A 12381-nucleotide genomic window follows, 5' to 3' on the forward strand; every position below is an offset into this window, starting at 1 on the left:
CTCATTTAATCTTGAATTTCTCATTATACTATATGCTGTCTAATTATTCTGTGTTAGTATTGATCTAATACTTGGTATGTATTGATCTGTGGTGTTAACATCTGATTATTAGGCTGCTGTTTTTATAATTTGTATAAACTGAGATTATTCTTTTTTGTGATTAATTAATATTGATTATTTAACACTTTGTTAGAATAATCTTCATTTTTCAGAATTGATTAATCGGTATTGTGAATTGGATTCTTATATATCTTGATTAGTGTTTTGGACCGGGTTCAAAGTGGAGCCCGAAAGGGTTTAGTCTACCGGGGGAGGATACACCTCCCGGTGTGGTTAGTGTTATAACCACGGGCTCTAGTAGAGCTGTAGGACTAGGAGGGACCCTAGTTACCTAAGTTTGGATACTCCTATGGGGAGTTCCGGTAGACATTGAGAAGTTCGATGGCTGGGGACTTTGGGATTTGGAAGAGGAAGGTTCGCCTTTGGCTCAACGAAGCTCTAAGATCAATTGATGACCCGGATGCTTTCTTTGAAAGTATTGATCCGATCTTGAGGCTGAGTGATGGAGAATGCAATTGGATGCATGCTCGAATATCACGATGGGGTCATCGGTGTCTTGATGATGAAGACAACACCCCTATAAAAGTCCGAACAAGCTTGAGCAGATATACCGAAGAAGAATCTGGTAACAAAATTTTTTAAGGAGGGTTTTGGTTTGATGGACCCTACAACTACCCTTGACAAGAACCTAGATATATTTAAGAAGCTTATTCAAGACTTAGCCAATACGGTGAAAAGACTAAATTGGAAAATCGGGACTTGTCTATTATCCTATTGAATTCATTACATAATGATTACCTTGTTGTGAAGAACTCAATCAAATATGCATGTCAAAACATTTCCCTAGAACAATTGATTGATGCCTTAAAGAATAGAGTCCGAACTATTGCTTCCGGTAAGACTAAGGGCTGAAACCTTTTTAAGGCGGCTCTTACAAACAGGAGACCAAGGAAAAGGAAAGTTATTAAAGCCATGAGTCTAACAATAAGAATAATAATGGAACAACAAGTCCGATACAAACCTCAGAGATGCTTCTTTTGCAGAAAGTAGGACATTTTAAGAAAAACTTTTTGCTTATAAGAGAAAGATGAAGGAATTGGAGAATACCCATTCGATATCCTGACCCAGATGGTCAAGCCAATGTCTATGAAGACATCGGTGAGGTGCTTACCATTTCGGGTTGTGGCAGAGGATGGATTTTAGATTCATTTCTTCCATGTTCCACACTTACCCTTGGTTTACACCTTGTCGGTTGAATAATGCCAAAGTTATGATGGGTAATGATGATTTATGTGATGTAGTTGGTTTGGTTCTTTGAATTGTTAAATCACAATAAATCTGTTTTTACATTACATGATGTTAGATACATACGACTTAAAGAGAAACTTGATTTCAATTAGTAGCCTTGGCTCTTTGGATTTGTAACTTGTTCTCGGGTAGTCCTCTATCTAGGGATCTCTGTTTTTAAGGGCATTTCTCATCTTTGTTTTTTTGATGGTAGTACATTCCTTAATAATATCTCCAATACTTGTTGTCCGTCAAGTGAATCAAATATCACTAGTGTGTGGCATGCTGGCTGGACACATAGCATAAGGATGCAGCTCTAAGTAAACAGGCCTGTTTGCAGGATGTCATTGATAACTTAGAGTTTTGTGGTCTGTTCTTGGTCCCCGTTCTTTGCTTCTCCTTATCCGGGATTTTGAGTTTCTCTTTTGTGCTCTTCTTTCTTTGGTAGAAATTCTTATTTCTTATCCCTTGTTGATGACTACTCAGGAAGTGTGATCTTCTTATTGAAGACCAAGGATGAAACTTTTGAAAAGTTCAAGTATTGGGTTGCTTTGGTGAAAACTTGAGTGATAGGAAAGTCAAAACATTAGGCTGACAATGGTTAGATTTGTTAATGAAATGTTTAATGGATTTTGTAATGATAGTTCAAAGGCATAGGCTTTAAATACACCCCTCAGCAAATGGTATTCTGAAAGAATGAATAAGACAATTTTAAACAAGACTAGATGTATGCTCATCGTTCTACCTGGTTTGGTCTTTCCTTGTTCACCTAATCAATAGAGTCCCTCTGTTACCTTGGTTTAAACCCCTGGGATGTTGGGTAACCTCCGTCTTGTTCCTCGGTTTTGGTGTTCCTTTGCTCTCGTTTTTCGTAAGGCATCTTTCTGGTTTCTGGGGGTGGATACAAGCTTGGGATGGCTGTCCTGTGTTAAGACCTTTATTGTGGGATGTTCTCTTTAGGGAGGTGTTTCCCTTGTCTTTCCATTGACATACCAACTTGAATCCACTTGATCAAGAATGCACTTCACTCATTTGATTTAGCTTTTTTCTTAGTCCTCACTCTTGATTCTGTTACCGTCCCTTGCTTCCCTCAACCTGCTCTTTGTTTGTTTGTGTCCTTCCCTCTCCGCTTCTCTTGTGTGGGTTCTCCGTGTTCCTTGTGCTGTGTTCCACCTAAGGTTTTCACTTCCTGCTTTTTCTCTTTTTACCTTCCTTACTTTGTTCGATAATTTATGGTTCAAGCCATTAATGATGAATTAGATTCATTAAATAGAACCTTTTTTTCAGCCGGATCAGGTTTTCCTTTGTGGATATTTAAAATCAAGATGTGGAATTGTATTCCAAAAGATATAAGCACTTTTCAGGTTTTTTCAAGGGTGGTTTGTGATATTCTCTCCTTCCGTATAACTTTTTTTTTCCCTTGTTCTCCTGCATACATTCTCCCTTTCTTCATCATTTGAGAGGATATATTCACTCCTTTGCATCTCCTGTATCCTCTTGTTGAGAAATCTCTCTATGGCTTACGGCTCTGGCATGATACTTTTGATTCATTTTTTGTGTTTTTTTTTCTTCCTTATTTTCTCATTTTTCTTTTTTATCTTTCTTTTGTTGATGTTTTGTTCTTTTTGATTCTGTCCTTCGTGTTGACGCTAATCATTTGTGGGATCTTGGGCCCTTTTGGGATTGTTCTGATAGTCTTTTCTTTGGTTTTTTTTGTCTTGGTTTACATGCTTGATTGTACTTTGTTCCTTTAGCTTCACTTTTAAACTCTCAAATGATCATTTCCTAGATATTTTGAAAAGTGATGTCAAGATCCCTTATTCTAGTCTTTTGGTTCTCTTTGTTCTTATGTATTACTGACCGTTTCTCTCTGTTGTGTTTTGGTTTATGTCTACCCCTAGACATTCTTCTCTTTTTTTGGTATTTGAAAGTCTTTCTGGTCTTGTTCGTCCACACTGATCTTTTCTTGAAGGATATCTTACTCGTTATGCTAGTATATGATACATCATTATCTTCTTATTTCTTTCCATTATCTATTGCTCTTGGTGCACCCCTATAGTTGCTCTCCCTCCTCTTTTCCTCTTTTGTTTTTTTTTGTTTGTGACTTGTATTTTGAGTTAACCTTTGTCTTTGTTGATACATGCTATCTTCTTATGTAAAATCTTTTATCATGATGAACCAAACATATAGATATTAAATACTTCTTTCTCGATAAATAACTGTTCCTTTTGTTGAAAGTAGTCCATATCCTTGTACTAGTCTTCCTCTTTCTAAATTTTTACATTGTCTTGTTTGTTGATTTAATGTTTCTTTTGTACATATTTCTATTTTTTTTTTTTGTTATTCTTGTTTAGATTGTGTTGTTCTTTTTTTGTTTGTTTATCTTTCATTTGTTCTTGGGGAGATCTCCAATTTTTATAACTCTTATTTTGTTTATCTCTTTGGATATATCCTGTTCATTTTCTCTTCATTGTTGTATGTGTTTGTTTTTATGTTTATTTTCTCTCTCTCTCTTTTCCTTCTTTTCTTTTTTCTTTTTTGCATTTCTTTATTTGTTTTGTACTTTTTTCTTTTGTCTTTTTCTTCTCTCTCTCAATTCACTTAGTTAGTTCATTGGGGATCAGATTAAGGGGAGAATGTTGGGGTAATCTGGTAATCTTGTATTTAGTGATTGAACCGAACCGGTTTCTTTTGGTTCATGTGGTTCAAGTCTTATTATATTAAGGCTGGGGTTTTGGTTCGCACGAGTTATGCAACTCGGTTTTTCGGTTTTTGATTTGCTCTCTGCTACGGGTTCTTGAAGCGTCTTGAGGGTTTCATTCATGGCGTTCGTCTTCGATCTTCTGTACCTATGGTTCTAGGTGGTTGTTGATCATGGAAAGATAGGGCTTCTGATCGTATGAGCAAGGCGATCGTTCGATGGTCTTATGAGAACCGGAGACATTGTATTACGGGTTATATGTTCCTTCTTGTTCTTCTTCTTTAGTTTGTAATCACCCAAACCTATAGTGGATTGGATTCACACTCGAGTCCCGGAGACGTAGGCTTAATAGCCGAACTCCGTCATCAGTTGATTGTCTTCTCTGTTCTCTGTTTCGTTTTTACCCTTGTATGATTGGTCCGAAACGATTAGGGCATGAGGAATTTTGACCTTGCGATCACAAGATTCATTGTTTTTTCTTCCTTTTTCTTTTTCAGTTTCAGTTCTTCAATTGTGCGTGAAGAAGAGAGATAGAAACAAAGGAGGATTTCATATGAGATTCATTGTTTTTTTTTCCTTTTTCTTTTTCAGTTTCAGTTCTTCAATTGTGCGTGAAGAAGAGAGATAGAAACATAGGAGGATTTCATATGAGATTCATTGTTTTTTTTTTCCTTTTTCTTTTTTAGTTTCAGTTCTTCAATTGTGGGTGAAGAAGAGAGATAGAAACAGAGGAGGATTTCATATGAGATTCATTGTTTTTTTTAGAAACAGAGGAGGATTTCAGATGAGATTCATTTTTATTTTTTTTCCTTTTTCTTTTTCAGTTTCAGTTCTTCACTTCAATCGTGCGTGAAGAAGAGAGATAGAAAGAGAGGAGGATTTCAGATGGTAGATCAGATGAGATTCATTGCCGAATATCACCCATCAGTTTCAGTTATTTTAGATTTTAGTTAGATGCCGGTGGAAACCGGTTTGGTGGAAGGTTTGCAAGGATCGATATGGTTATTGCAGGTATGAGTGAAGGAGCTAACAGAGTCTTCTCCAGTTTTTTATATAAGGTTGATGAGTCATTGTATATACGAGGGTATAATAGTCTTTCAAATTGAATAACTAACCATGTTAACGGAATAGGACCTGTGTGTTCAAACATAAATTGGGGTGTTAGTGCTTTTAGGCTTGTTCTAAAAATAAAAAAAAAGTGCTTTTAAGCTTGTATTTTGGGGTGTCCGTGTCATTTGCTTTATATTTAATAATCAGAATCAATTTCGGATATTATCTAAAACCCTTTAAATTTTGAAACCCTTTAAATTCAAAATTTTAAGTATTCACTCTTATTAATAGAATTGGAGCTATGGGCCTATGGGCCTATGGCTAAAACCAAATCGGCGCCGGTTCCAGAATTTCAGCATTCCCTCTCTGACTCACTCACTCTTAGGCACCTTTTTCTTCGCGTTTTGAATTGTATTGACATAAACCCCAGCAGGGCCCACTGAGTCAGTCAAACTGGGTCCCAATGCATGTGCTGGCAAGAAAGACTTCAATCGGACGTCACACCATCACCGTGTTCTCTACAAAAATCCTATATATTTTGATATTTTATAGACAAACAAGACTTGTTTTTGTTCCTTTCCCATTGTCTGCGAGAACCCAGTTTTGAATCCATTCCCAAATCCTACTGTTCCCTCTTCAGAATCCAAAACCCTCCACCCTATAAGTCTCTTCGAGCTCAAACTCACTCTCTCTGCGTAGAAGAAGAGGAACCCACATTGGCGTCGGTAAGCCTTCAACTGTTGTTTTGACTTCTCTTTTTCCTTTTCCCTTTTCATATCTTCTACTGCTCTTTGATACCTTGCCTTTACCTTTATCTTTTAAACCTTTGAACTGTTGGGTTTCAATTTCCTTCTTCTTGTAAGATTAAAATGTAATTCATCGACCCTACAACTCGGATGTTGCAGAGTAACTATCAGTAATGGCGGTTTCTTCGAGGGGAAGAACAGAGCTTCCTGTTTTGTCTAACAAACGGACTGACAAAGACATCAGCCCTGAACGCACCAGAGTTTGGACTGAACCCAAGTCCAAATCCGAGAGAAAGGTTCCTGTTGTCTACTATCTCTCCAGGAGTGGCCACCTTGAACATCCTCATTTCATGGAGGTCCCTTTATCTTCCTCTGAGGGTCTCTACCTCAGTGGTAAACTCAACTCCCCCGACCCTTCTGTTAATAGTTTTGGAGAACCCAGAAGCTTGTCTTTTTTTGTATTTGAATTTGTTGTTCTGTATTTCAGATGTTGTCAACCGATTAAACTTCCTACGAGGTAAAGGCATGGCGAGCATGTATTCTTGGTCTTCAAAACGGTATGTCTATTCACTTCTTCTGCTCTGTCTCTCCTCTGTTCTCTAGTTTTTTTCCTTGTTACTTGCGTGATGCGCTCTGATTCTGATTAATTATGCATCTCAAATGCTTGATTCAGAAGCTACAAGAGCGGATTTGTGTGGCACGATTTGTCAGATAATGACTTTATTTATCCGGCACACGGCCAGGAATACGTTCTCAAAGGTTCAGAGCTTTTGGAAGGCTCTGTGAGTTTCAGGTCTCCTGCAACAGGGTCCTCTGAAACTGAGAGAACGTCGGATACTACAAAATCCAGCGAGGACGGCGAATTCCCAGTCATAAGGCGGAGAAACCAGTCATGGAGTTCAATCGATCTGCATGAATACAAGGTCTACAAGGCCGAATCCACCGGTGAGACAGCCGGGAGAGCTGCCGCGGACGCTTCTACACAGACCTACGAGAAGAGGAGAAGAAGACGAGCAGTCGGAGAAGAAGAGGAAAAGCATGAAGATGAAGAAAGAGAGAAAGCGGAAGCAGCAGCGGCAATTGCTGAAATGGAACAATTTCAAAATCACACAACTGAGCTGAGCAGAGAAGAGATATCTCCACCTCCTTCCTCTTCCAGTCCAGAAACCCTAGAATCTCTTATCAAAGCGAATCACAGAGAAGGGTTTAACGAATCAGGGAGTATTAGATCTCTAACGGAAAACAATTACCCAAGCGGCAGAATGAGGGCTTCGGCCGTCCTGATGCAGCTGATTTCATGTGGATCATTCGCTGTCAAGGATTGCGAAACGATTCTTCCTCGGAAGGGAGAAGAAGCAGGAGGAGGAGCCTTGTCGTTGATTTCACATTACAGGTACCCAGGAAAGCTAGCTCCTTCTCCTCGGGAAGCGTTGAAGGAGGTGGTGGGTATGGGCAAAAAACCTAGTTTTGCGGGGATTCAACTAGAAGACAAAGAGTACTTCAGCGGAAGCTTAATCGAGACGAAGAAAGATGAATTTGCAGCTTTAAAGAGATCTTCTTCCTACAATGCAGATGGGTAGGTGTACCAATCCATTAATTTCAATGAAACTGCCTTTACTTTCCTCAGTCAATTTTCCAGCTTCCGTATTCTTTGTTTCTTTCTGGGTTTTGGATGTATGCAACCCAGTCTCTCTTCTTTCTTAAACCCTGGTGCTCTGTTTTCCGTTTAAAATTGAGACTGGTACGGGTTCCAGAAAATAGTGTTTATTTTAGGTGGGGTGGTGACTGGTGAGAAATCAAATTTCACTTTTCCCGCTGCTTCATTCTACTTTTTGAAGTTTTTTTGATTGACATTAATATAATAATGATGTGGGTTTTGCAGAGGTTGCAGGATAGAGTTAGCAGCGACAGAGGAGGAGATACAAGGAGCTAGAACGAAATGCATACCCAGGAAGTCAAAGACAGCAATTAAGAGTATTCAAGGAAGTTCTTCAAAGAAAGAGTAGCCCATGAGATCATCAATAACAGATGATTGTAGAAGAAGGAGAAACAATTTCTCTTATTTTATGGTTTTTAGTGTTGTGACTTGTGAGTCTTGTGACTGTACAGTACTGATTCTAGGAAGCAGGAATAATTATTGGAGAGTGGGAACTTCAGAGAATCAAGGAAAGGAAATCTAATCTTCAGCTATGCCTTGTAAGCCACGGCACACACGAAAGTCTTGAAAGGTTCAAGTTCAGATCCAATCTAACAAAGCTTGGAACTTTGGAAGATTGTTCCTTCTCCTTTCTTCCAAAATCTCTTTACAATCTCCATGGTTTTCATTAGAATTTAAGTTGGGAACTGGAGAGTTGGTGGAAAGTAGAGTTAGTGTCTCTTTCCATATGTGGGAGTCCGGGTTCCGGGTTTTGATGGATCAGATTTGACTTTGGAACTTGGAAATAGAATTTGGGAGTTTGTTTGTCTCCAAATCCTTCCTACTACTTTTCCATACTTGGTGGATTCATGGTTTGTTTTGCCATCAATTAATTAATCTTTGCTTATGCCTTCTTCAACTGTTTTGACATTTTTGTACTCAACAACCTCCCACCTTTGACATCATTCAAACTTCTTAGACTACTTTTGTGGCAATAGAATCAAACCAAAGAATAAGTCTATGCTTGTTTGGTAAAAAAATAAAGCTAGCTAGTGTTCAAGTTGGGATCATCTACTTGTTGGGGGTAATGGGTAATGGATAGTGTTCTCTTCATAATCTTCCATCGCACATTTGAAGGGGTCTGGGCATTAATAAAGTGGATCATAGATGCACAAAGATGTGCCTTACTCATAAATATGTGGTGAAAGAATGAGAGAAGTACAATCCTCTATCTGTGTGATCGTGCTTTATGGTGTGTTTGACATGGTGGTGTCTGTAATACCCACTGTTGAATGCATACCATGTAGCTTTCATTAAATCGCTCAAAATACCATGAGTACATTTAAACAACTTAAGCAAGACAAAACTAGTTTTTCTTTAAAATGAATTGAACCATATTTTGAGCAGTTGGGATTCGATAGATTCACATGGCGTGCATCCAATAGTGGGCACCACCACATCAGATGCACTACACAAGTAAGATCTCATATGTCTCAAATGGAGGGGTTAGTGGAATGGTTCATTTCTTAGTGGAGAGGCTGTCAGTTCAACCCTTGCTGGCGGCATATGTAATATCCCATCTACAATTTTCTATATATAGAAAGCACCTTTATAGTCCCTCCTCCCAAAAAAAAAAGGTTAATATCACTTACCTCCCCTCTTAGTTGGACAAATAGCATTTATACTCCCTCTTAGTTGGATAATATCACTTATCTCCCCTCTTACCTAGCAAATATATCAATCACCTCCCCCTCGTTAACTTTCTCGGTTAAATTTAACTTTTACCGTTAAATTTTTTTCTCAAAAAGAAGCTATGTTGATAAAATTAAACCCGTACTACTATTTTGGGTTTTTTTTAATTGCTTGATAAATTTTTTTTTTAAAAGGGTATGGTGGGCTTTTAATAATTAAAGATAATTTGAGTTTTTAACAATTATTTTAATTGAAGGTAATTTAGTATTTTAACTACTAGAATGATACAGTAATTTAAGGTTTAAAATAAAAAAATATTATTAACCAAGGGTAGTTTGGAGTTTTAGAAAAATATTTAACGGTAAAAGTTAAATTTAACAAAAAAAGTTAAGAAAGGGGAGGTGTTTGATATATTTGTTAGATAAGAGGGGAGGTAAGTGATATTATCCAACTAAGAGGGGGTGTAAGTGCTATTTGTCCAGTTAAGAGGGGATTAAAGTGATATTTGGGGGGGGTTTCAAAAATTGGGGTTTTTGGGGTTTATTCAACTTTTAGTCAAACCATACCCAAAAAAAGTTCTATTATGTAGGAGTAGAGAATCCAGACTCGAGCTTTGGCCCATGGATCCAATGCTATCAAAATTTAAGCCCTAAATCAGTCGGATTGATCTCAATTCCCATAGTTTTGGTTCTGGGCTTTGGGCTCGAACCCGTTGAACGCTGGTCTCGGTTTCCATTCGGGATGGGCCAGCCCATTTGGCCTTGCCGAGACCAATCTAACCAAGCAGCCCAAGGAAATCTCTTATATTTGTTCTGCTTCCATAGAAATGGGCCACCAGCCCATACGAAAATTGGGCCAGCAATAAACAGCCGTCCAGCGTGTGCTAGCAGTGGTTTGGGCATTTCTGTATCTTGAACCTATTGGGCCTAATTAAGAATATGGGCTCTGCCCAAGAAATATAGAAGAAGTGAAGAACGAAGTTCGTGAAAAGCCCAAATTTATGTGCTTAGAATTTCGAAGAATTCCTTTCAATTTTGAAGGCCAAGCCTAGCCCAACTTTTTGCTTTTTGGTAATCAGCCTGGCCCAACTTGCCTCTAGTTGTATGGTCATTTTTATTTTTAATTATTTATCATAAATTACACCTAAATTTTGACTTCTACTTCTAGTGTTGGTGTTCCCACTTTTCACTTTACAATCACAACTTTCTATTTAAAGGGGTGTAAGCTTACCATAATTGCTTGAACTCACCTTGGTCCACCACTCCACCCTAAGTCCAAGCAGAGCTAGGTTCAAAATTTTGGTCCTTAGGACGATAGCAGTCAAGATATTTTAGTTCAAAATTAGGGTTAAGACTGAGCATTTCCCCTAGATTTGCTCAATCTACCACCCTGAGAACATTTTTGTTAAATTATGACAAGTATATGCAATTCTGGATTATTTTAATCAAGGTCAAGGCCAAGGTTCAGTGTTTGAGCTCGCTCAGACTGGCAAGTTTAGGGCCAAGGTCAAGGTTAAGATCGGGAATTCGAGATCAATATAAGGGTTTCGAAAAGCTCGATCCAACCAACCCTATTGCATCCCTCTTTCTATTTATTTTCCTTTTACTCTCTCAGTTCTAGGGTTTCACTTCTATTCTCTTCTCTCACAAAGAGAAACTCTCACGTCTTTGTCTGAATCAATAACTAGTCTTATAAATTATGGCGAAGCAATAAGACAGGTCTGTCTCTCTCCCCTCGTGTAATAGTTGGTAAGTTTTGAATTGATGATGACTATGGAAACTAGTTGGAGATGTAGTTTGCTTTTATTTATCTCAATAGAATGATCACCTTCTCCCAAGTCTTTGATTGAATCAATAACTACTCTTATAAATTCCGGCGAAGCGATAAGACAGGTCTCTCCCCCCCCCCTCTTGTGTAATAGTTGGTGAGTTTTGAATTGATGATGACTATGGAAACTAGTTGGAGATGTAGTTTGCTTTTATTTATCTCAATAGAATGATCACCTTCTCTAATTTTAAACTCCAAAGATTCAAAAAAAAGATTTGATCTTTAGGTCGAGTTTTGAAATAGAGAGAAGATCACATATGATGATTGCATGATCAAGATGGAATCAATTATGAATATTTGCTTGACAAATTAGGTATTTATTGGGACTAAAAAAGTAATTTTTGAAATTTTCATTCCTCGATTACATTATAAAATTGTCATTTTCTATTGAAGAGGTTTATAATGTATATCGTTTTATTATTGATTTAATAGAGAATTGTTTCATGACTATATATCATTGAACATTGTCGTTGCACCGAGGTGCATTCTCTCTTTCTATTTTTTCTTTGCTCAATTAATTTAAACTAGGAAAGTGCTCTTGGTACTTCAAGATATTCATACTGCTTAGTTCTTTATTGGAGCGAGCCTCTTTCTCTTATATTCGTAGGAAAACAAACTCTATCATCGACTTTCTAGACTAGAAGGCTCTATCTATCATGTGTAACAGAACAATCACATTTCATTCTTTGGCTTCACAAATGCGTTTTTTGAATGTTGTAAACTGTATACATGTTATTACTCTTGAATAAATATCTTTATTACTTTTAAAAAATATTATTTAAACTACGAAAGAGGTTGAACAAGGTGCACCAACAAATGATGAAGTTGGTGGATTGATTTCATAAATAGGATAAGAAGGCAAACCAAGGGTTTTTAGGTTAATTTATATAAAGAGTGGAGGGAGAGAATGCTCTTTCTCCTTCCCAATGACTCAAAAGCATCTCTTTCTAGTCCCATAGAACTCGCATTCTCTGTTATTACCCATAAAAAATTCTCTTGATTTATTTATTTATTTTAGTTTCTTCCAATTGATGATAGATGACCTAGTGGAAATCTCTCATACCACAAAAATGGTATATAGAAAGAAAGAACATGACCTAAATAGATCCACACGGTTAAAGTACACAGACAATGACAATTAAAAAAAAAGAAAAGAGAATTTCATTGTGAATAAATTTTAGTGTTGGTCAATATTTATCTCTCCATCTTGGCATTTTTCCTTGATTCTAATTTCTAAAAACCATCTCATTTGACCGAAAAGAATTTCTAAACCATGTCTCATGATCTTGCACTTAAATCCCAAGCCGCCAGCATGGCTATTCTATCCCAGTTTGATTTCTGACCCCTATTTATTCGTGTTTGGTGATGATACATATGAATCT

The 12381-nt window shown here is 37.5% G+C and overlaps 1 protein-coding gene across 2 annotated transcripts; it reads left to right on the top strand.

The window, feature by feature from the left end:
- Positions 1-5681: 5681 nt before the first annotated feature.
- On the top strand, positions 5682-8517 carry LOC149023439 (UPSTREAM OF FLC protein (DUF966)). Of its 2 annotated transcripts, none has more exons than XM_089142797.1 (5): positions 5682-5823; positions 6004-6237; positions 6332-6401; positions 6521-7420; positions 7727-8517. In XM_089142797.1, the coding sequence occupies exons 2-5, from the start codon at positions 6018-6020 to the stop codon at positions 7848-7850; spliced, it is 1314 nt and encodes a 437-aa protein (XP_088998923.1). In that variant the 5' UTR covers positions 5682-5823; positions 6004-6017; the 3' UTR covers positions 7851-8517. The 2 variants fall into 2 exon arrangements, with proteins under 2 accessions (XP_088998923.1, XP_088998922.1); XM_089142796.1 differs by having other exon boundaries at positions 6518-7420; positions 7727-8516.
- Positions 8518-12381: the final 3864 nt, after the last annotated feature.

This window comes from Hakea prostrata, chromosome 2 (assembly GCF_041222555.1).
Source record: "Hakea prostrata isolate BN-2017 chromosome 2, UWA_Hpros_2, whole genome shotgun sequence".
Lineage (NCBI taxonomy): Eukaryota > Viridiplantae > Streptophyta > Magnoliopsida > Proteales > Proteaceae > Hakea > Hakea prostrata.